The sequence below is a fragment of the Telmatherina bonti genome (assembly GCF_933228915.1).
Source record: "Telmatherina bonti genome assembly, chromosome: 18".
Taxonomy (NCBI): domain Eukaryota; kingdom Metazoa; phylum Chordata; class Actinopteri; order Atheriniformes; family Telmatherinidae; genus Telmatherina; species Telmatherina bonti.
This window is the reverse complement of record NC_136616.1, coordinates 28,360,383-28,386,906: the sequence shown is the minus strand read 5'-3', so window position 1 is coordinate 28,386,906 and position 26,524 is coordinate 28,360,383. Positions and strand designations below refer to the sequence as shown.

Here is a 26,524-nt window from a genome sequence, read left to right as displayed (position 1 = left end):
GAGTTTCTTGAATAAAACTATTACAGTGAGGACCAGTAGTAAGACTGATGTTTGCTTTTCAGTAATCATGGGACCCAAAATAAAGTGAGCGAGTTTTAGTCTTTTTGCATAATAAGGCGCAAAAAAAAAAAAAAAAGAAAAAAAGTGAGACAAATAAAAACATGCTGTCACAGAAAACTGAACAGCTCTAGTGGGAACTAAACCATCACCAGATCTCTAAAAACCTTGTTTCAGTTTTGATGTTATCACAAAGTTTCCATCATGTAGCACGTAGAAGAAGCTGAAGTAGAAACTTCTGCCAGGGTTGGTGCAGATAATAAAAACACAGCAGCCTTTAAACTTAAATATACTGCAAAACAAACCATGTAGAGCTCGGTAGGCAAAACGTGGCAAAGATGTTTCAATCCAGTCTTAGAAAACTGGTTGTTGCTGCAGGCTTTTATTGCTTCAACACACCTGACTCAAATTAAATGGATCCAACAACCTGGGTTTTGCAAATTAAGTCGCGTGTGTTGGAACAGGGATACACTAAAAACCTGCAGGATTGTGATCCGCAAAGACTGAAGCTGGACACCCCTGGTCTAAAGCCTTCCGTGGAGCAACAATCCAATAAAAACACACCTCAAAAAAAAACAAAACAAAAAAAACAGGTTGAAAAGAAAACCAAAAATTATTGCAAATAAATCTATCCTCATTCTATAATACATCATATAAATATAGCTTTTTTTTTGTTTTTTTCCTTTTTCAGATGGATGCATCAATAAAAATAAAAGTCTTAGATGCTTAAAAGAAAAAAAAAAAGAACATCCATGACATTTTCATAATGTAGGTTTTTTAAATTTTTTTTATTTTTATTATTTATCTTGGGGAAAAAGGAACTTTCCTCTGTGTAGGACTCATTGTGTCCCAGCTGAATTCTCTGAGGTAACAGGGAGTGGCTGCAGACTCGAGGAAATGTGATTAAATCTGTACTCTGACAGATGGACTCCCGGTAGAGAAGACACTTGTCTACACCAAGTGCGCCCCCTGCAGGGAAGTCAAAGCAGTGTATCTGACTGGCGAGGAGGAGGAGGAGGCGTGGGATGCTGCTCTTCTCTTCAGTTCTCTGGAAATCTGGAGCCAAGAAAGCGGATAGCAGCAGCATCCGTACAGGCAGTCGCTCCACGCGCTGCCCTGTGACACACACGGGGAGGCTGAAGCTCAGGTGGGAGGTGAACAAGACATTTTATTCCAAAACTCATTTATAAAGCAACACATTTACCTTTACAACCACTATCACATGTTTATTGCACAATTAAAAAGGATAATTAGTGATGTCAAAATGAGCATTTTTCTCATAGAAAAAATAAATTAGGTTGTTCCACGTAGCTTCAGCAAGTGATTTCTCCCGCACGATACTGAGCCAACTTCAACCTTTTGGCTTTTCATTCCTAACACTTACTATTATTGTGTTGCTGAAAAATTCAACCTACATGAAACAAAACTTCTTGTCAAACTCTTTCACACTGCATTTGTGAACTTTACCAACACAGCGATGAACGAATGTGACAAAGAAACTGAGTAATGTAAAACCACAAAATCACACTGTGAATTTCACGTGGGAGGTGACATAAACAACTAGAATAATCTCCCCACCCACAGACATTTCTACAGGTCCAAAGACTTGTAAACAGCTATTTGAACAGGATCTGTTAAGTGCAACTCCCTACCCCCCCTAAACTCAATTTTTCTCTCGAATGTATTACAGGAGGGCGGTTCTGCACAAAAAAACTCAAATCTGAAAGAAAGTCAGCATGTAGAACTAATATAAACACACAAAAAAAAAACATGTCAGCTTTCTGTTTCAAGACACATCGAAGGGACAATTGTATTAAAATAAAAATGATTGAAGAGAGATCCACAAAACTGCTGTATGTCTGCAGGTTGCTTTAAAACAAATCAAGTCACATAGTAATGAAACGGTCAAAGGAAATCACTGATCTTTTATAGTTGTTTTAAAGTTTATGTAACTAGGGCAAAGCATGAGCATAGAATTTCATGTATGGATGGGTCAAGCAACTTCAATTATTTTCTGTGGCACTGAACAGGTGAGTGATCAGTGCTCTCTATTGGAAACGCTAAACTATTTACACTATTCTGATTGGTTCTGCACTTTTTTTTTTTTTCTCTTTCTGATGTCCCCACAATCACTCAGCTGAAAAATACCTCAAGCCTCTAGCTTGATCTATCTGGATGGTAGAAAACAGGGTTGTGTTTGTGGCCAGAATTTAAGAAGCAACAAAAGGAAAGGTGGACATCACAAGTTATTTTAAAGGAGTCAAAGTAAAAGTCAAAAGAAATTAGTTTCCAACTGCTGTTAAGTCATTTATAGTCATTACGTGAAACAAAAAAATCTTTAGCATGCATGTTACTTTTTCAGGTGACAGAATCAAAGCTGCCTGGTAGTTCAGAGAGAAGAAACTGCTGCGGCCGGATTAAATGGGAATTTTACATCACCTGTGCATCATGGTTCATCTCCGACAGGTTGGCATCGATGGTAACTAGCATTTAGTGTGTCTCTGATACAAATATGATCAGATCTAGTGTTTGTTTTGGTGACAGTTTAGACCACAAAATGTGTTATGGTGAGCTCCAGCGCCTGGCATAATAGACAAGGGGAAAACGAGACCTGGAGTCATTTTTCACCGCTTTCCTACTTGTTGGAAGAGAGAAGGTTGCCAAAAGCCAGACTTAACAAGAGTTTCTAAACTGATCTGCTGTGTAGACATTCACATCACAGACTAGGTAGGCAAAGATGTCACCTTGGCAACCTGTGGTAGGTTCTCAAGTTGTTGCTCCATGGCTTGGATTTAGCTCAATAAGGAGCTACATTATTTATTATGTCTGTTTTCTTTAGATGGCGTTGTCTGGTTAGCATGTCCTGATGAATCCCCTTTCTGGCATTTCAGCATGTTTTCTGTAGCATCTACTGTATGAATGAAAAGAATGAACTATTGTTTGCATTGTGGAAGATGCAAACATGCCCCCATGATGCTTAACGGCTCCCATGATGCTTGGCTTATGCAACTGATTTATAAAAATCATATTGTGTAATACTGAAGTATTTATCTGACCTTCAAATAATATTGTCAAAACGACAAAAACATTTTTGTTTGGTACAGATTCCTGCAAACATTGGACCATGTCATTTCAGTAATTAGTTAAAATAAGAATAATAACTATGTATAAATCAACTTTGCACTTAACACCATAAATTATATGAAATAACAATGAGTCATGGTGATCACATAGGTTTTCTTTTTCTGTAATATTGCTGCTATAAGTATTAATATGTACTTTTTAGCATTTGTTTATTACTGGTTTTATCCTATTTGTTAATGGGATTATTAAGTTAAATTAAGTTTACTAATTAAAATAGTCAATTTCTTAAAACTACTGCTTACATGTCCACACAATTCTGATACAAAAATATAACAGAAACTAACAAAATTGCAGAAATGATCAAAATAACCCTGTATGCTAATAAAAGCCAAATTAATATGAAAATAAAAACTGGATCGTTATTTGTTTAATACAGTATTTTGAACTCTATACAGCTTCTGAAAAATGCTGGGACGGGGTCAATAAAAGACTGAGAAAGTTGAGGAATGCTTATAAAATACTTCTTTGGAACTTTCCAGTAGTAAATTAATTAATAAATACAAAACTCCCAGTGGCTAGATGTACAAGCCTCCATGACACAGAGAAAAGGAGCTGGAATTGCTGCAGAAAGGTGATTTTATAAAGTATTGAATAAATACATATACATGTGCCGGTTTTCTTTTTTTATAAAAAAAAAAAAAAGTCTTTCAAATCTTTTAAAATGTCTTAATTTCACATTTTAAATTAAAGCTTTGAATGAGAAACAAGACGGGACAAAAAAAAAGCAGGAGTTTTCTGAAATCCAGAAAAAACCGGCAGTGAAAATTAAGTGAAACAAGACCCATCAAAAGGTATTTCTTCCTGTGTTACTAAATATCAAAGTTTCTGGGGTTTCCCGGCCTCATGTGAAAAACTTGTTGTTCAAGGTGGTAATTTATAGAAACTGCTTGCCCTTATATGCACATTAAAAACCCAACACACTTAAAGGCAAATCTTTTTAACCTTTATTCATTTGAATAGACCACAAAGACAAGATATTTAACGTTGAAACTGATCAACTTCTTGTAGTTAATAGAGGTTAAAAAAATATTTACAAGTAATTGTATTCAGTTTTTACATCTTACACAACATCCCAACTTCATTGGAAATGGTTTGTACTTTGTAGAACCAAGATCAGATTAAGAGCTCATATCAGTCGATTGTCAATAAATGTGTCTGAAAGTGCATGTTGTTGTGACTTTCTAAGTAAAGTGCTTGAAGAAAACAAGACAGATAAGTTATGCTCATTGCACGGCTCAACAGTCTCATGCTACTCAAAGTTTTAAAGCAACACTGTGACCTTCTAACTCTGCTTACTGGAGCTGTCACCCTGCAGTGTCTCATGGCTGAAAAACAACAATTCACAACTTCATTTTTTACTTTTAGCGCATCATCATGACAGCTGTCTTTTGCTTTATAGCACCACATAACACTAACAACTAGATATCATGATACCTGATTCAACAAAGAAATGCAAAGAGGACTTAATTAGGGGAATCAAAGGGAAGCAAGAGAGAGAATGTGACAGAGCAAGAGATGAGTCAACATTAAACTGAATGTGACAGAGAGGGCTCAGAGAAGAGACAGGAAGCCAGATGGATGCTGAAAACTACTACATTATCCAAATGCAAGATAGTTACAAACACTAAATGTTCACAGCTTGTTTAAAGTTACCAAAGCTTCGGAGCACCACACCAACTGTGGTAATTGGCAAGACTGATATGTGCAAAATAAGGAAGTGGCAACAAATGTGTATATATATATATATATATATATAGGCAACAACATATGTAGGCATTTAATACAGAAAACGGCAGTGGAGGCATAGATTATGAAGCCAAATATTCCACCCTTTACCATTTTTCCTTAGCTAAAAAGGCCAAAGACACTGGAAACAATGCCATGTATGGACAACATTGGCTACTTATATGATCTATAAGATGGGTTAATTTCTAACCACACAAAGACACAAAATAAGATGAAGAAAAATTAAATGCTACAACAGCCGGGAGGAAATGATGACCCTGAACCTGTAGCAATTGAAAACAAATGTGAACATGCTGGAAGGATGGCTAACTGGCAGAAAATAAGCGTCACAAGGAAATAAATGAATGAGTTTCAAGATGAAGACAGCTAATTTTAAGATAAATAAATGTTTTGTTTGACCTTTTTGTGGTAGAAGTCACTCCGCTCCTGTTCTTGTTTTTGCCAGTGTGGCTTTAGGTTAGCTACCAATCAATCACAGGACAAATGATTTCACATGTTCTTCTCATAACGAGGCAAGAATGAGGTCAGCGGATTGCCACAATCAGGAGCATTCATCAGGTGGGTTTTTATCATATTATCTCCCAGTTTCATGGTCATCCATCAAGCAGTAAGTCCTCCAGCAAGGTGATAACTAAGACGGAAGTATTTTATCACATTAGATGCTGTTTGGTAACAAAATTACCTTAAAAAGTCATTTTCAGATACTTAGACTTATGATACAAATAAAGAATTGTAGCTCAGGAAGGATGAAGGACGAATCCAGAGAAACCACAAGCCACAAAATACTGACATCAATTTGCACCAAACAACTTGGGTGCTCTTTAAAAAGCATGTGAATGTCACAAAAAAGGAGAAAAAGTCATTAAAATCTAATCACAATGACTGTCAGGTTGATCTATCCGTGCATGATGGAACTCCATTCACATCCTTAGTACCATACAGTCGGGTCATGGCAAAGAAAACAACACTTTAAGAAACAATCTAATGAAACAACTCAACCAGAAACAGCAGCCGATATGAAGATAATTTAAATCTCTCATGTCTACATCTTAATTCTCATGAGCTGACTGTCAGGGTTCATCTCTCTCCACTTGGGAGAGTTGTCCTGTTTCACAAACAACCTACATGCTTGGACTTGTTTTTATAAAAACTCCTGGCATCCCTAGCTGAAGCTCTGCTGTACCGGCAGCAATCCACAGCCCACTCCACCTCCAGAAAAAGCCAACATTATCCACCACCTTCTTCTGATGGATGGCAGGACTCCAGCCACTCCCACATTCTGCCTTTTTTTTTCTCTCCTTCTCTTCACTGTCCAAGAAATGACTGGCTTTGCTCATCCAGCATCAAATTCACACAGAGATCTGGTATGTGCTGTTTGCGTGTCAGTTATCTGTGTTGTGTTTGCAGAGCACTGATCAGTGACTGAGACTTGATGTCTATCAGGAAATATGGTCACGCTTTCAGATGGATAGACAAAGGAGTGAAAGGCCTCAGAGTCTTTTTCGTTGATGTTACTATTATTTACCAAAAAAGTCTTTAGATATCTGCCTCTAACTTCTGCCAGTACTCTGAAATAATAAAGGTAAATAGTTATTTATCAACCATTCATTGTTCATTTTCCACCTTTAAAAAGAAAATAAAGACCATTTTTTATTTTAGATTTTAATTAAAGAAGAGTAGTATCCGTACATTACCAGGTCTTATAATACAACTGTTAACGAACACCAGCACATGACTTATTAGACAGTGTCATGATTTATTTAACTGAAACTAAACTCAATAAAGAAGAGGGAAGTGGAAAACTACATGCACACCCTGATTCAGTAGTTTGGTAAACCACCTCTTGCAGAAGTGAACTTTTCCTGTATGACGTTATCGTCCCCCACATCCTCATGGGGAATTTATAGCATTTTATTTGATATCATGAGGTTTGCAACATCACGCGCATCACTGAGATCTGGACTTCTACTGAAACCGGCGACCTATCCAGGGTGTTACCTGGCTCTGGCCTGACAGCAGCTGGGATACAACTCACCTTGACCCTGAAATGGATTTAGTGTGCATTCAAAATGAATGGATGCATGGACTTTGACTAGGCTATAGCAATAGCTTGATTTTCTTTCTTTTGGCTGTGTTTGGACCCATCCTCTTGGTGCATTAGCCCATCAGACAGATAAGCTCACATTTAACTATATCTACTTTGTAGTACAGTAGAGTTTATGGTCGTCTCAATGACTGCAAGGTTTTCAGGTTGTGTGTCTGCAAAATGAGCTCATAACATCAGCCCTCTACCTCTGTTCAAGATGTGCTGCCATGAGCCTGCATGTACGGGACCCAACTATCCAGGTTATGCTCATTGCTCTTAGTTATGGGTAGTCTAGCCAGCCTTTACTTATGTAGCAATGGGGATGTTATCTGAGAAGTACCTCGCTCTATTACTCTCATATATTAATGTATAAATAAATGCCAATATTGCAGTCTCCAACTTATTTATCTTTTTTTCCGCAGGTCTTCCTGATTAGGTGCAATTGTACATGTTGATCCGTCTTTCCTGTTGTCTCCACCCCAACCAGTCGAGGCAGATGGCTGCCCTCCCTGAGCCGGGTTCTGCCGGAGGTTTTCTTCCTGTTAAAGGGGAGTTTTTTCCTTCCCACTGTCGCCGAATGCAGCTCAGGATGGAGGATTGGATGGAAGTCATGACTCGATGCAATCAGTTGGTTTCTATTATAAGATATGTATGAATTGGCTCTAATTGATGTGTATGTTGATTTGTGTATGTAAAGTGCCCTGTGACAACATTGTTGTGAAGTGGCGCTATACAAATAAAGTTGAATTGAATTGAATTGAATTCCCCCAGCCCACATCAACCTCCTTGCTGTATGGCCATAGTGCAAATCACCAGACAACCATTCAGAAACACTTAGAGCTAAGCTATATTTGATTGGTTTGTTTAAAATGACCAATCAAGTTTATTTGTAAAGCACATCCATGGCAACCCAAGCTGCTGAAAGTGTTGCACAATAATCAACAAAAATGGAAAAACTAAACAAAAGGAGCAATAGGACATATAAGAACAATGAAACAAGTAAAGGGGAAAGATGTGGTGTCACGGTACCTGTATGCCGTACCGCTCCCTGACTGATGCCCTCATGGCCATAGAGGCTGGAGGCACACAGCTGATGCAGTCCAGCAGAGGCAGGCAGGGACATGCACCTGCCGCTCTGGTCACCTTACAGGCAAACACTGGGAGGCAGCATAAAGCGAAACAACCTGCACACATATACAGACACAAATACATGACACCCAATGAAAGTCAAGTGCTTTCATAGCAGGTTGTCTCGTATTGCGCGCTTACAATCTCCCATGTCTTTGTAACACTCGCATAAACCAGTGCTCCATTGTTCCGAGTCCTTGTATCCGCTCTGCGGCTGAACCTGGACCACCCGTTGGAACATGGCTCAGCTGTCCAAACACGACCAGAAAAAGAAAACTCGGAATGAAAATAAATCATGAAAATGAAAAAAGACAATTGTTAAACAATGATGTTGTAAGCTAAAATAAATTCTCTAATCTGAAGTGATGGGCTTCACATGTTGAAAACACCAGTTTTCATCTGTATTAAGTGAAAACAAACCCTCGCTATCTCTACATGAGTAACCTGAGGCATATACGTTATGTTAGAAAATCATCTCTCTTGGACGAGGTTAGACATGTTGCTCAGTATAAATGGAAAACTTTGAAGACTTTGGTATTTATTTATCTGACTTTGACTCAGAATGATGTTACTGAATCATTTCTTTAATAAGAGGTCAGTGAACTCTTTTGGTCATCCTCAGAATTTAACAAAACTTTTTGCTTTGTCTTGTTCAGCATTGAAGCAAACAGAATGATGGTCTGGAAGCGAATTTATTTTGCGAAGAGGAACTTTATCAGTATCATGATTCCCTTGATATTCTATCCTTATTTTTCTATTTATTTTCCATAAGTGTTACAGAGTTTGCGTAGTACTGCTGGACGTGACTGGAGAGGATAGAAAAAGGATAGAAAGAACAGAAAAAATAAGAATTAAAAAAAAGAAGACAGAAGAATTCAACAAAACTAAGAAAGTTGTTTTGATAGAGAAGCAAAGTCAAGAGAAACTATACCAGGTAGTAAAACTTAACCAAATGTTGCATCAAATGGTGCACAATTCTGGCTTTTGTCCAAGGCAATGACAAAGAAACCCTCGCAAACCACCATCTGAGGTCAAATATTCACTGTATCACTGCTATCTCCTGACTAATTATTCTTTAGCTTTTCTGTTCAGCAAAATGTCTAACTGAGTAAGATTTCGCCATGGAATGGCTTAGAGCCAGCTTGTTGTTCCCTGGAGAATGATTCACATCACACTTCCAGGTAGAGCGAAGTGCAACGGAAAATTAGTAACCTGTCTTGAGAAAATACATGACCTACCTTCTAAAAAACCAACTATCCAGAAAACCAAATCCCTGGGAGCCGTGTTATCGACGCTAACTTGTACTTACTCTCTTTTTTCCTACTTCTACTTTGTCTTTGACTGACTGCAGTGTTTTACTGTAAATATGAAACCCCCATCCAAGACGGGGTAAACAAGGCACTCTGTTCTCATCACAGTTAACTCTGCTGACCTGAAAGTGAAACATATTAGTTATCTTAAAGTTAAAAATGAAGTCCAAATACAAGATTTAAGGCACTGGGGGTTGCAAACATTGCCACGGTAACATCGGTACGAATCAGTCTGTACCCACCACCCCCCCGTCTCAAGTATATATATATATATATATATATATATATATATATATATATATATATATATATATATATATATATATATATATATACATATATATATATATGTATATATATGTATATATATATATATATATATATATATATATATACATATATATATATATATATATATATATATATACATATATATATATATATATATATATATATATATGTGTATATATATATATATATATATATATATATATATATATATATATATGTATATGTATATATATATATATATGTATATATATATATATATATATATATATATATATATATATATATATATATATATATATATATATATATATATATATATATATATATATATATATATATGATATAGTATATATATATATATATATATATATGTATATATATATATATATATATATATATATATATATATATATATATATATATATGTATATGTATATATATATATATGTATATGTATATATATATATATATGTATATGTATATGTATATATATATATATATATATATATATATATATATATATATATATATATATATATATATATATATATATATATATATATATACATATATATATATACATATATATATATATATATACATATATATGTATATAAGGGCTGAAGCTGAAACATTGGATCTCACAGGAGATAACTAGAGGGGGAATGCATTGTAAACAGATCTGTACTCTTAAATGCAGGTTCTCACAGTAGCCTACTAACTGTCAAAGATGGTAAGATAACAAGAAGAGGGGGTAAAGAAGGATAAGGGATCAGTGTCACATGTCACAGTGCCATAGTGTCCTGTGCAAAGCTAAACTAACCAACTTTCTTTGTTCATTTTCTTGTCTAGTTCTCACCAAATGAGAATGTTGACTAAATAATCTTCATGATTTATTTTGCTGATTTGAATTTTACCATCTGTCTGATGACTTTTCAGTAAGTAAACTGTGTATATAGCCATATAATTGTGTAAATTAAAGACTAAATAAGGAGTAGTATTTAAATAAGCCTTGGGTTTCCTTCTGCTCCTTCTCAAACAAGGTATAATGTTACACAAATGTGCATCCTTGTTTTGTATTGTATATGTGTTTGAGATAAATGAAATAAAAAAAAGAAATATAAGGTTTAGCACATCCCAGTATTCTGACAAACAGCACTGGTCCATTACACAAAACTGTGCTGTTATAAACTTAGACAGTTTCACAAAATGGGCTTAAAAATGGTAGAATTACAGCACATTGCTCAGCACAAGTTTCCAAAAGGCAAGGCAAGTTTATTTTTACACCACCTTTCATGTACAAGACAATTCAAAGTCCTTTACATTAAACATTAAAAGCATTACAAAAAAATGATAAAAGAAAATAAAAACAACAAAAGCATAATAAAATCACAACAGCTGAACTTTTTCTTCCCTCGGGTTGGTTATGTATTCGGAGCTGACATAGTGTGGGTTAGATTTATATTACATTATTACGTAGGAATGTCACAAAATAAGTGACTTTGAAATGTCTCTTCTCATAGGTTTCAGTTCTTATCATGTAACTTGGAAAATTCCCTGCAGAAATACCACATTGGCTACTTCTGTCTTACAACCTCAGAGTTTCCCCTGGCGAAGTACATCACCATGGGGGATCTTGGTCAACTGTATGTGAAGTATAAGAGACATCTGTGAGGGTAATGGTGGTGTTGTAAAAAATAAAAAATAAAACCCAAGCAAATGGTTCAACCACAATCATTTCTTTGTCTTTATCTTACTCAGGCCTCTTAAAAGATTAAAAAAAATCACATCAACTTCCCTCTGAAGATGGTTTAGAGGTGGGTAATATTTAAGGGAATGCAGAGAACATATAATTTGTACAATCCACAAAACTAGACTATGACACTATTATGTTTTGGAAATGTGGACAAACATAACAAATTACATGTTTTCAAGTTAGACTTGGCTGGTCTGCAAAATGATGTTGACAGATACACTGTGTTTACTGTGTATTTTGGACTAAAGGAAGATGTCATTGACCACATTGGCTTTGTTTGTTTTTTTTTTAGATACAAAACAATGAAATACAAAATAGACCTATATTTAAATATGCCTGCAAACTTTCCTAAATATCTTGACTCAGTAGCGTACAGCAAATCAGTCACACAACTTACTTATTAAAAATAACTTTATTTACATTATTGATCCTGTATAGTACAGCACAGCAGTAAAGATACACAAGAATCATCAGGTGACATAACAAAAATAATGAACTTAACAAGGTCATACACTACAGTGGAAGCTTTTGCGTTTCTGGATTGAGTCACAGTTTTAACTTGCTGCTTTATACAAGTTCTTAAAGCAATGTTACATAAGTGTCCAGCTCTAAAACTTTACTTTGATGCCACATTGATGCTCAAAATGCACATTCCTGGAGTTTTCATCCATAAGCTGTGAAACATTTCATGATTTTTTTCCCCCAACTTGGGCATCACATTAAGCTGTGTTTTGCTTCATGGCACCAGATGCTATTAACTTTATAGCAACACACTGTTTGCTTTGGACAACCACAGCTAAGAAAAACAAAGTGGACATTATTGAAGGAAGCAAGGAAAAGAAAGATAGTCAGTGACAGAGCAAGTGACAAGAAAAGAGTGAATTAGACTGACTTTTGCTGGCTGGAGAGATCACAGAGAAGATACAGGGCGCAAGACCAGATGTTGAATTAGACATCATTAAAGGAAATCAAAGGGTGACATTTAATCAATATTCATTAAACAGTTGCTGTTTAAATTTTAAAAATATACAGTTATGCAAATGTAAAACTTGGTACATAACAAAATTATTTACAAAATGTGATTAAAAAGCAGAATTTCACAGTTGAGCATTTTAAGCCATGTCAAAAAATTTTCACTCCTCGTACATTTGACTCATTCATAAAGGAAGTGCAGGCAGAACACATCCGGTCCTGCAAAATTTTCGAACATGTGGATCACCTGTGAAGTAAAAAGCAAATGAAAAGGAAAACATTAATATTTTCAGTGGGCATTTTCACCTGTATACACTACTGGAAAAAACGTGGACACATTTTTACATTAAATCCAATTATGTCCAAATCTTTAACAGGTAGTGTGCAATAGCATCCTACTCACAGCGCCTAGTTGTTTGCTGACAGAGGCATCTCTTCAGCTCTTCTTTCACAATGTCAGTTACAAGCGGACGGCGACACTTCATTTGTCCATTGGTTTTAGCTGCAATGGGAGAAGACGTGAGCACGGAAACTTGCTCTTTCTTAATCATTATCTCAACATCCATATGTATACTTTCCCTGACAACATGGGGTCATTTGCAGTAACATGAAATTAATAAGAACAGCTCTGATAGTTACAGTTAGCCCTTAAAAAACAGACAGCAAGAAGAACCAGACTTACGTTGGCATCTGCATTTGAGAATCTCTCTCTTTGTAAATCCAGCAGAGATAAATTCCTGTAAATCATCATGAGGATGTTTCTTTGGAGAAATTTCAGGCGGTACTAAAAAGACAAAAAGCAAGAAGTGAATGAAAGAATATGCTTATGAAAAATTATACACTGACTTCATTTCTAATTAAGTCATCTCACTAACACAGTTGAACATGCATATATCATAAAAAAGACAGTTTTTGTGAGTAAAGCTGAGCAGAGAAAGTTAAAATTAAATTGTCCTCATACATACTGGATACACTGGTTGTGATTTCTGCCAGGAAGAGGAGCAGGAAAGTCACAGCTATGAGCCTGGACATCGTCGCAGATTTTTTTCTCAGCCTGCTTCAAAGTGTTCCAATGGTTAGTGGACAACCTGAACACTGTTTTATACCAGCCAGAAGTCCACCATCCACATGGTTCTGCATAGTTATACAATCATTCTGATGAGTCTTAACTTGTCTGAGGAAAGAGATGTTTATGTGCGGGGGGGGGGGGCTGTTTTTCAAGACAGCTGTGCATGGATTCATTTGAAAAATGTGATGGCTATGATGATAGAACTCAATCACACACAAGAATGTAAATGAAAGATAAAAACGTGTTGTGAGCTTTCACCAGATTTAGAAGCATTACATTTCACCTTCCACTGGAATGAGATATAATAATAAAAGCTCAACCCAATCAGGCGGTTGGAGTAATCTGCCTTCAGATCCCTTTTATAAAACAGATAAAATTCACTTCACATGAGAAATTAAACAAGACTAACATCTGATAATGTTTAAGTGGTAGGAGCTGAAATTTCCAACCATTTTTCTTTTTAAGTTTGAAACTAAATCTCTTCTAAGGATAACTCAGCCTACTTGTGCAATCAGTCTGATTTAGGTGGAACATTTAGTGCTCATGTTGATCTTTTACAGCTACCAACATAATGTCGCAATCATTTTACACGGCCCGAAGATTACCCCCAAATTAAGCAGTATAATTCACCGTATTGGCTTTATTCTCATTCTATTCTCATTAAGTTTGCATTTTGAATAATTTTGCTTCAAATTTACTCTGTGTAATACATATACCTCCCAAAAAAAGATTTAAAATACTGTTTCATTCTGTAACATGAATGGTTTTTAGAAATTTAACAAAATGCTGTTTTGCTGGAATATTTTAGATCTTAATCAACATTGAAACAAAACGGTGGTGCTAAACTCTGTGTGGTAGCTTGCACAGTTAAAAACCAGCTGTTAGGCAGATATGTGGTTTGGAAGAAGTTAAGAATGAACCATCTTTGGTCTAAATGTTTAAACTCTCGGGACTGAACTCTACTGGATGAGATGGCTAATAAATAGCAGCTTTAACTTATAAAAGCCAGATGAGGATGCTCAGACTAACAGAGTGTGCTCAGGTGCTGTTTTTAAGGTCAGTAAACCCACTAAGGAGCAGGAGAGTGCCGAAAAGCACAATGAGCAAGCAACAACCATAATTACTCATTGCTTTTGTGCTACTGCTGACTTCTTGCGTTCTTTAGGGACCTCAGGTCTCCTGTAAAGTGATCCTACTGTTATGTATGTGGGATTATTGGAGCGAGTCTGTCATTGGCTGGCTCCTGAGTCACTCTGTCATTAGAGGAGGTGCGTAACTACGCGCTCTACGCCCTGCAAACCTTGTCACGCTTCCTTTGTATAAACCCTAAGTGTCAGCACCGTCACTCACATCCACCGCACGGTGACGTCCGCTTATCGCAATGAGTCAAGCCACAATACGAGGAAATCCCCACGGCTGAGAAAACGACGACAGGGCCCCTTTAAATCGACGCTTTTTCGGTGTCGTGCCAAGTGTGTGTGTGAGGGAGAGAGCTCTGACAAACAGCAACACGGTTCTCAGAAGACGCTTTTACCGGATTCAGCTCTTTACTGCAGCCTCTGGGAAGAGAAGGTGAGGTCCTTTTTTTAAAAAAAAAAATTGTATTTGATAGTATTTATAAGTATTTTTTTTACAGTACACTCCCAAAAATGTTGTTTTGTCGAGCAGAAAGACTGTTATAGTCGTAAAATTAAAGAAAAGACGTCTTTTTGTACCGCTGTTGTGTGTTACACCTGTTATCAGTAATATATCTGAGAGCACATCGTTTATTTCTCTGTAAAACGCAGAATAAGTGCTGGCGCGCGCTGCCACGGGCAGGCCGCTCGAGCGCACCAGAGCTATTTTTGACAAACGTGTTTAATTTCATTGACAGGCAGCAAGTACTTTCCCTTCGTTGTTTCCATCACTTTGTCGGCTGTTTTCCGTACATTCATTGTTGAATGCCATTGCGGAAGTGAGAGGCTGCGACCAGAGACGACGCTTGGGTTGTGTGGACATCTAGCGGCCGGTCGGGAATAAAACAAAACAAATATTAAAAGGAGAAGAGGGGGAGGAAAAGGAAAGAAACCTGCACCCCAAGCAATGTACGGAGCTTCAGGTATCCCCGAGCTCATTCCACCCAGCGGGCCGCCCCGACAGCCAGGCCCGGCGGGGCAGTTCAACCCGGGACACCCACAGGTGGACAGGCATGGCGGCGGGCCCAACCCCCAGAGACTGGGACAGAGGGCACCCAAACTGGGCCAGATCGGTCGGTCCAAGAAAGGTATGTTAACTTTGTTTAAAATGAGGGGGGGGGGGGGGGGGGGGGGGGAGGCTTTCCTGTACAACACAAAACATGACAGTGAACCGATGATAGCACATGTTCATCCAAGCAGCTTGCAGTGCATATAACATCACCTGGAGCCAGGGCCGGATTAAAAGTGCATAGCTCCCTGGGCCCAGAGTGTTCCAGGGGCCCCCTTTCCACACCATAACCAGTGTGCAATTTATTAAAAAACCAGAGGAGGGGACATGTTGGAAAAAAAAAAAAAAAAAATCTTTTTTTTTTTTTTTTAAATAAAATAACTGGCTACACGTTATCTTTCATGCGGGTTTCCTCATTTCAAACTGGAAGAAAAATCTGGAAGATAAGAATGAAAGTCAGTATAATGTTCCCAAAATTTTGACCTTAAGATTCTTATCATTTTTTTTAATGCCCTTACCTATAAACTTAGCAGAACAGTCTGGTATGGGGAGGGATCTCAGCTTTGTTTGACCTTTTCCCCTTGTATATAGCTTTTCATATAGATTTTTGACTGCCTCGACCAAAGACTGGAACATTAGTCCGACCCCCCTGGGATAAAAAATGTGGAAATTGTGAAATGACATTTCTAACATCTCAGCCAGTGGTACCAGTAGCAATACGCTAGACACTGTGGTGTAACTATCTGGCTTTTATGTACATTTAGTTTCATGTTCAAACTGCTGGTGTTTGCCCTACGTGATCCCCACATAATGCCATTGGATAGTCCAGCCTTGCCTGGAGCAGAGAATTTGAATCTCCAACACAACTAAAATGTGCTGAAAGGCAGAATAATTTTGGAGCCAGTCGTGCATTAGATAATGGAGAGACAAGCTAACAGTCTTTAACTGGACCTCACTGATGCAAACAGGATGGAGACAATCATAGAAACACTTTTAGTACCATAAACTCTCGTCTCTACAAAACAATGTGAAGGTTACAAGAGAGGGAATGACCTTATCTCAATGTGTGTTATTCATGTTAATCTGCTGTGTTTAAATACAAAAGAAAAACAAACAAGAAAAACAAACTCCTAAATTTAAATTAACTGATTTTTTTTTCAATTTTCCATATGGATCACTGTTTAACTTTATATCACCATCCCTTGGGATAAAAAATTAATTTAGTGTACAGAATTTTTGGCATCCTTTTAATAAGCCTTAATCAACATTGTATTAAGTCTGAGAATTATACGGCATCTCCAGCAGAAATATTGAAAACATATTCAGGACAATTTCTTGTAAATTTTAAATTTTTTAACTAAATTTATTTTTGTGATGCACTGTTCAGGGTGTACCCCGCCTCTCGTTTAATGATTGCTTAGATAGGCTCCAGCTTCCCTGCAACCCTTATTCAGACTAAGCAGTATAGAGAATGAATGAATACATTCATTCTTTTAGACACATTTATCCTTTCATTCATTCATTCATTCATGATCCTAACCGCTTAGTCCAATAAAGGGTCACAGGGAAGCTGGAGCCTATCCCAGCAGTCTTTGGGCGAAAGGCGGGGTACACCTTGGACAGCTCGCCAGTTTGTCGCAGGACACAATTAGATAAGCAAATCAGATAGGCAATCAATACACATTATCTTTAATGCACCATTTAGCTTGGTATAAAAAAACAAAGTACCCTCCCATAGGCAGAGGTTGAATTGGGCTAGAGCTGTTTGGGGCTGTTACCTTGTCAAAATGTCCTACCACAGGCCAAATTTATAGGTATATCTGTTGACTGTGTGACCCCATTATCAAAGGATATATGCATTTTCCATACAATTGTTTTTGTTCTAAAAAAAAAAAAGAAGATGTTTAAGCTTATTGAAGATGTAGAGCAGGAGGTCCCAACATCAGTTCTCAAGGGCCATTGTCCGGCTGGTTTTTGAGGTATCCCTGTTCCAACACAACTGGCTTACATTAAATGGATCCAGCAACCAATGAAACTCGTCACAATGAGTGATTAATACAAGTTTTAAGGTACTATTTTATTCCTGTTGTGTTTGTACTCACATACTTTACGATGCATTTACTCTTTTGTCATGTGCACAACTGGTTTTCATATGCATCTTTTCTGAAGCTGAAGAAACTGCTAACCTGTCAAATACCTTATAGGTTAACATTACCTGAGAGTCTGTATCATTTAGAGTAAAAATGTACTTGTGAAAGTTGGCATATATAAAAGAGATTTCTGGAATCAAATCCAACTGACATGGTCATGGTATTGTTAAAAGTAAAGTATGTTTGGTAAAAACGACTATTTTTTTCATCTAAAACTTGTTACTGAGAATGATTTCGCATCCTCCCACAGTCCAAAGACCTGCATGTTGGGTTAATTGGTCACTTTATATTCTCCCTAGGAGGGAGTGTGGGTGTGAATAGTTGTTTGCCCCTCTGTGTTGGACCTGTGATGGACTGATGACCTGTCCAGGTTGCATTCTGCCTCTCACCTGCTAATTGCTGGGATAGGCTCCAGCTCCACCTTGACCGAAATTAACTTGGCGGATAGCTCCAGCTGCACAAACACTTGGTCTATATTTCATTGATAACATGAAAAACTTTGAACCAGATTATAAATTTCATCAGTGTTACTTCAGCGTCATTGCCCGATGGATTTGGCACAGTTTGGTGCTTTTATAATGTTTACATCCTTTTCATAACTGTACACGGTTTGAACAGACATATTATCCCCCATGTTGGGTTAAAATAGTTAAAAGTAAAAATATATTAACTGCTGCCTGTAACTATATCTAAACAACAGCAGCTCTAAGGTTTGATGTTTAACTGAATCTGTCTCCAAGTTATTTCAGTCTATGCTTCCAACCCATCTTCTTTATCAGACGTTTAGACATTCTGGTTTGGATGGAACTGAGCTTGCTGTTCAGGTCTCTTCCTAGACTGGATAAAATACTGGGATGATGTGCAAGTAATACCCTGCTATAATTGGTGGCTCAGATTAAAGTAGGTTAAGCCAGTTATCACAGATTATATAATCTAGAAGCAGGGCTAACCCCTGGCTGTTTCAAGTTTTTGTGCTCAGCTAAAATCAGCAGAGGATCATACATGGGTAAAATTGCTCTAGTTTGCTTTCCAAAGAGGGTACCCGTTTGGACCCTTACTTGGACCACCAACTTTTCTGTTTTCACATGGTGACTGCCAGACATGAGATCACAGTCCTGCCCAGCTGTTTACTCCAAATTATTTGGTTTTCTTTGTTAAAATAACCATGTTTATGAGGAAAAAGTCAAACACATTTTTCCTGTCTACTACAAACTGTTGAACTGTAAACAAGGTAGCAGTAGTCATGCCTCCATTACAGTTCAAACCCCTTTTTCTTTCAATAATTCAAATGGGTTTGTTCTTACTCTTAATCTCCCTCCCCCCACATCCTAAATGTGCCAATGAAGCATCTAATTTAAAGAGAGCTTTATTATTTAATTCCACATCAGCAGCCACTTTTTGTTCCACTTACTACAAGGTTGGCGGCCGCTTTTCAGAAATGGACAATGCTGACAGCAGGGACCTGTGTAGTTAGTAGCAATGCATTTCAACATGTATCTGTGTGGTCAAAGTCTTACTTTTAAATACTAGAACCCATCCAATAGGGCCCGATTCGATTCAGATTTTTTTTGGGTGCTGATTCGATTTAAATTGCGATTCTCAAAATTTCTTTGTTATTGCTGATTCTCATAGATTAAAAACGCAAAAAAATTTCTAAAACTTTTTTTTTTTTTTTTTTTTACAAGTAATTTTTCTTGATTTCAGTTCGGAGAAAAAAAACACAGTAGCCCGACCATCATTCTAGTAAAAAGATCAGTAAAACCAATAAAAATGACATTTATAGTAGATTAATTTTTATTAATTGAAAAAAAACTCGATTTTAACAAAAAAATTAATTTTAAAATTGTGAAACAAAAAAAAATCACGATTTTCAATTTTTTTGGTACGATTTTCCCACTCCTACCACCCAGCACTCTCTACTTCCATATCCAGTTTTTGGAAATGCAGGTCAGTCTACTCTTGGACAGGTTGTACTGGAATTGAATTTGTTGTGCTGGGACGCTGGCTCAATGACATATAAAGCTGATTCTGATTCTAAGCTAACATCTCTAAAGTAAACAGCTTCATGACAAAGATTTAAAAAAAAAAAAAAAGCCTCTATGTGGTATTTTGCAAAGAAAGATTTGCCTAAATGTGCCAGATTTTATTTTTCTAAAAAATAAAACGAAAATGAACAAAAGGAGTTAATTTTTTACCCCCCAAAAACAAAAATCTGCAAACATCCTGATTGGGTATACAATGCTAATTTGGACATAGTCCATACACGTGGTTGTCCTATGACAGCAGATGTCACATTATAATCTGGTGCTGGCTTGTAGATCCTGTTCAGAGACACATCCTGCTCCTCTTAAGGCCTTCACAGCACAAAAACGCACTATGAACTTTGTCTTCTGCTTATACCTCCACAGTGGATCTGGATGATGAAGATCTGGATGACATCATGAACAACAACGGGCAGTGTCCCGTATCCCTGTCACCGATCTCCTAAACTTCACCAAGAAGTGCCAAAACCAGAAATCTCCTGGGACGCCAAATCCCCTTCCCATCAGTGCTCTTGGCCTTGGTCCTGTCAAGTGTCCTGCAGAAGCTCCTGATGGCTCATCAAGGCTCAAATGGCTGATTTAGCGACAACTGAAGCCCAGACCCTGATTGTATATAGTATCTATTTAACACACCTTCGCGCAGACTGTGAATGAATCGTACCGCATTGCTCTCTATTCTATACCTCGGTAGGCTGTGATCTTTCAGGATTTGAGGAAGATTTTGGACAAAGTGTGTATTTTTCAAAGCTTCATAACAAGGGCTACAATTACTAAAGTTGCACTGAGCAAACGGGTAGATGACAAGCAGCCGCTCACCTGTCAGTTTCTGGTGAAGGGTGACTTATTGTTGGCTGTGTGAGGGAACACACACCTGTAAATGTGTATCACACAAGTGAAATGTTAATCTTTTGGTTGTGCAATGCCTATCGTTCTCTACTCACGCTGATCCATGTTGTGTACTGTTATCTACAAATCAAAGCTTGCAATTTACAGGGAAAAAATATAGCTAATTATTTATTTTTGGAAAAAATTATTTGTTTTTGTTGTGGCGTTATAGCTGCTTTGTTTTTTTGTTTTTTGTTTTTTTACTTGTTTCTGAATGCACACGGCTTCCGTCATCTATAATTGAAAATTATTGTTTCCAAATGGTGCACTTTGTGGGAATGCCTGTTATGTGCAGTGACGTGTTGCAGAATTCTATGCATGAAGTCTGTGTAAGCATCAAAACACGTAACTGGTATCCTGTTATTTAAGGGCTATGTAGTAGTTGTTCAAACCACACCACTGTTTTTGGTTTGGATTTGTTTTTTTTTGGCTCTTTTAGACTGTGCAGAGTCGACATTTCTCCCCCCCCCCGAGCTCATTGTTAACCTGAGCTGCAGACTCGGCAGGAAAAATGTCACAAACAACAACAGACTTATGGAGCTTTTGCTGGCTTTCAAAGGGAGAATTCCCCAGTTGCCCACACAAACTGTGAGGGGAAAAAAAACATGTAAAGTTCAAGCTATTTAAGTAAAATGCCAAATGAGACTTGACGCTGGATCGCATTTAGAATTGAAATAGATTCTGGTTGGCACTGTGTTCCGTGAAATGGAGAAGTCATTTGTGTTAATATTTATTCATTTATAAAGCACTAAACGTCTTTGGCGTCATCTTTAAGATTTAGATGGTCTATTTAGAGGTAAGCTCAACATCGGAGGCTGTTAACTGCAGCATGAGATCATGAAAACGAGCAGCCGTCACTGCTGAGACAATCTTTAAATGGTGTGTTTTTTGGATTTCATGGAGATTGCGGTGGATTGCGGGTTGAGATAATTGCCTTTAAAGGTTCATGCTGATGTCATGCTACTTTCTAGGCTGTGAAGTTGTTACCAGTTGTTACTTATCTGTTTTGCGTCATAAATTGTTGCATTGCGCAGCTCCCTCTCTGATTCAGAGATTGCTCTTTTGGGTTGTGATTGCCTTTTGCATGGAAATGATCAACTTTTCATAATGCATCTCTGGAAATAAAGTATGAATCTTTGTGGACTTTGTGTTTCATTTCTGGTGCATCTACAAATGGATAACATGCATTAATCTAAAAACTAATTTTATGATAGTTATGAGAAATCTTTATACCTTTTAGTAATGTCTTCCATAACCGAGTTCTCTCTTTTCCACTTCATTTCCTCCTACATTGTTGTCTAAAATAAACTTTAACTTCACAGAAGCATGAAGTCACATGTAAATGGACTTGCCAGGTCACTTCGCTGCATTTTATCAGCTTAAAAATGAAACAATTCAGACCCCAAAGTTAAGTCGGTATCAGTTTATGGACGATGACTTAGTTGAGAAGTGGCATCAGACATTACTGGTGAGGATGTTACTGCCGTAAGTAACAGTGGTGTCCAAATGAAATCACAGGCAGCATATGCATTTTTAAAGTATGGTATGTAATAAGCTCAGAAATCCTCCTCTGCTATGTTAAATATGAACTCCAGATTGTATCCTAATTGTATCAGATGTTCTTTTCTTTAAAAACGTTTAAACAAATGAAAACTACCAAAGTTGGAAACAAAAATAGAAAATATTGAGCAATGAAAATTCAGATGCCTGTAAAGTACAAATCATGCTTGACCTCAAATTGAACAATTGTTCTTTCTCATACATCTTTAATTTAAATGAAGAGCTTCTTGACCTGGAAATGGAGTTTGTGACCAGATTTGAAGGAACTGATATGTTTTGATGAACTTGGATGCAAAATATTTTCCGACAGCTAATCACAACCAAACACCTGGGAGTAAAGAAATGTGATAAGTGAGCATCCCGATACAGAATTGGCTTTGTATATGATGTTATTTGGCTGGAACAAATAAATCAAACTTCAAACCTGATCAGTTTGTCCGCCAGGGTCATAAAATGTCTTCTAGTAAACACCCAACAAGGATGCCTGTGTGTTCCTGGATAAAAGCATCTCCATAATCCTGTCTGGGTTTTCTCTATTATGTGTTGAAGATAATGACAGTAGGGTCATTAGAGAATATTACTAAATACATGTATGTTGAGATGCTGGAGATTGAACCCAGGACCTCATCCATGGAAAGTATGCACACCACCACCATGCTACATTCCCATGGAAAGTCATTTTCTAGATTCAGTTTATCAGTCCAGCTTTGGTCAGCCAAAATGCCTCAACAACATTATTAGGTCCTTGTAATCTAATCTAGGGCCTAACAGGATCTGATCTAGGGTTAGTCTATTCCAGTCCATTCTGGCCAGTTCTGGCGCCCAACTACAGTACAGTAGTGAAGTAGTTCTACTTAGTTACTATACATCTCTGTAGTTCACCAGCTACCATTTTAGAAACTTTTAAACTTATTTAGTCATTTACAGGGTACAGTGTGCAAAATGCAGTTTTTAAACATGGGCTGAGTGAAAGACATTGACAGGAAAAATGTGCAGAATATGCTGTTTGTGCAACTAATGTTAACTATCACATGGACAGACTCTTTTCAAATAAACCTTTTATATCTTATTCTGATTTTAATTGGAGAAGGTGAGGAGCAAGGATGGGGAGTTTTCTTTTTAAATTTGTATTAAAATTACAGGCTGGAATAAATAAATATACAGACCAGAATGAGGAGCTGCTTGTTAGCTGAACTATCATATTGATATTTGTTTTTCACAGTTGATTTGAAATTAGAGAAGTTATCTATCATGAAGGTGAAAGTGATGTCATCTCATGTATCTTTGCTTTTATGGATCCTTTTTTTGTTTTCTCTGGGAGGAGACCTACTGATGGAAAATCCCATTACAGGTGGAGAATTCCTATTGGTGGAAAGGATGTTACACACCATTAAGTCTGAGACACCATTAAGAGGGCTAAAAAGCTGTAATGTGGTAGTATTTTAGAAGCCTGACAATACCATTATAGTATGGATATACCTATGGAAGTTTTTTCCCCCGTTTTTAAAATATTTTTTAGCCATCTCAAATAAATATACAATAATAGCTCAGACACATTTTTGTCATCACATAGTGTCATAATATGTCATAGTATAGTATCTGACATAATATGTCATAGTATAGTAAGTGTCATAATATGTCATAGTATAGTGAGTGTCATAATTTGTCATAGTATAATAAGTGTCATAATATGTCATAGTATAGTATCTGACATAATATGTCATAGTATAGTAAGTGTCATAATATGTCATAGTATAGTGAGTGTCATAATTTGTCATAGTATAATAAGTGTCATAATATGTCATAGTATAGTAAGTGTCATAATATGTCATTGTATAGTATCTGACATATGTCATAGTATAGTAAGTGTCATAATATGTCATTGTATAGTATCTGACATAATATGTCATAGTATAGTAAGTGTCATAATATGTCATAGTATAGTATCTGACATGATATGTCATAGTATAATAAGTGTCATAATATGTCATAGTATAATAAGTGTCATAATATGTCATAGTATAATAAGTGTCATAATATGTCATAGTATAGTATGTGTCATGATATGTCTAGTAAAGTATCTAACATAACATGTCATAGTATAGTATGCGTCATAATCGGTCATAGTATAGTATGTGTCATAATATGTCATAGTATAATAAGTGTCATAATATGTCATAGTATAATAAGTGTCATAATATGTCATAGTATAATAAGTGTCATAATATGTCATAGTATAATAAGTGTCGTAATATGTCATAGTATAGTATGTGTCATAATATGTCATAGTATAGTATCTAACATAACATGTCATAGTATAGTATGTGTCATAATATGTCATAGTATAGTATCTAACATAACATGTCATAGTATAGTATGTCTCATAATATGTTATATTATAGTATGTGTCATAATATGTCATAGTATAATAAGTGTCGTAATATGTCATTGTATAGTATGTGTCATAATGTGTCATAGTATAGTATCTAACATAACATGTCATAGTATAGTATGTGTCATAAAATGTCATATTATAGTATGTGTCATAATATGTCATAGTATAATATCTGACATAATATGTGATAGTATAGTATGTCATAACATGTCATAGTAAAGTATGTGTCATAACATGTCATAGTATAGTATGACTCATAATATGAGATGGTAAAGTGTGTGTCAAAATATGTCATAGGGTAGTATGTGTCATATTATGTGTGGGATTAGACCGTTGCGAGACAGGTTAGTTTTACCCCACTGGTGATGTGTTGTTGCAGTAGTGAGTATAATCCTTGTACAGGCTTTTTAATTTTTCTTGGAATGCACACCCGGACTGCAGGCCTAGTATTGAGTGTAAATTGTAGTTTGGGATTGTTGGTCTGTAAAACGCTCTTTCTGTAAATGAAGACATCATGTGGATTGCAGTTTTACTTTGCCATGTGTGGTTGCTTAGTGTTATGCCTGTGTAGCTATTGCAGGTCATGCAGTTCATTTCCAAACACAGAAATGTATGTGCTTGATTACATTTTAAACCCAAAACTCACAAAAAAACTGTGCACAGATACAAGTTGTCCATTGTTATGTACTGTAACTGTGTGCTATTGTTGATGTTGGCTGTGGAACGGTGTACATGATGCTGCTTCTGGTTTTGTTATTCCCAAAAGATTTACATTTTAATTAGTCCCGCCACTAGACAGTTTTCAAGTCAGTCCATCTTAAATTAGTCCAGATCAATTTCATAATCCTCTTTAATGTGGGCAAAGTAATGAACTGTGACCAGTGACAATGGTTTTCAGAGCTGTTATCACCACAGTATCATGCCGTGTTGTTTAATCTTATCTCAAGCTTTACTTTGCGTTCTGATTTTAATCAGAAATTACATCTAAAGCCTTTTGTAAAAAGTGTAATTTGTTTTCACATGTATACTGCAGACTTTCTATTTGCTTTCTTCCATGCAAGTATGACAGATTGGCTGTAAATAAGAATGCAAATTTCAGCAACATCCATTCTGGACATTTTATGGAGATTACCTTTTCAGCTGCTTGGCAACATGCTCAGAAAAAATATCCACAACAAATATTTTGCCTTATGTTCCACACCCTCTGCTCTCTGTCCATTCACAACATGATGAGAAAACTGCTGCAGTAAAATGCAAACATAAACAGCAGATGTGGGGGAAGTCAGACCTCATTCACAATTCATTCTGACATTTATGCCATTTATGACAAAAAAAATGTTAAATTATGTTATCAAAATGGAAAAGATCCATCTCTTATTATGTTGTCACAGCCACATCAGCCACCACACAGTCAACAATGTTGCATTACCTTTATTATATATGTATTGTTGACATGTTAAAAATACTCATCCATACATATTCTATTGTGCTCTTTTCTGCTAGAGGAGTCAAATATAAAATAAAAACAAAAATCCTACATCATTTAAAAAGAACAGGACAACAGGAGAAACATCCGGATAAAAGTATGACTATCTGAAAGTTACAGAAAATCAGCGTGAGCTACCGATCATGCAAATCTACACAGGTGCATAAAAGCTACTTTTGACTAAATAAATAGGGACATTTTAATCACCAAGTGGCTGATATTCACTAGAGTTATGCGTGATAATAGCTTGATGACCTCTCAAT

At 36.6% G+C, this 26,524-nt stretch overlaps 2 protein-coding genes across 2 annotated transcripts; one reads left to right on the top strand and one right to left on the bottom strand.

The window, feature by feature from the left end:
* Positions 1-1,008: 1,008 nt before the first annotated feature.
* Positions 1,009-8,402, bottom strand: LOC306769254 (cornifelin homolog B-like; the record flags this gene model as incomplete). Its single annotated transcript, XM_079257820.1, has 3 exons — positions 1,009-1,173; positions 8,063-8,217; positions 8,303-8,402. The coding sequence occupies 3 exons, from the start codon at positions 8,400-8,402 to the stop codon at positions 1,009-1,011; spliced, it is 420 nt and encodes a 139-aa protein (XP_079113946.1).
* Positions 8,403-14,922: 6,520 nt separating this feature from the next.
* Positions 14,923-21,963, top strand: LOC306769131 (uncharacterized protein). Its single transcript, XM_079257683.1, has 3 exons — positions 14,923-15,131; positions 15,433-15,822; positions 20,302-21,963. The coding sequence occupies exons 2-3, from the start codon at positions 15,642-15,644 to the stop codon at positions 20,379-20,381; spliced, it is 261 nt and encodes an 86-aa protein (XP_079113809.1). The 5' UTR covers positions 14,923-15,131; positions 15,433-15,641; the 3' UTR covers positions 20,382-21,963.
* Positions 21,964-26,524: the final 4,561 nt, after the last annotated feature.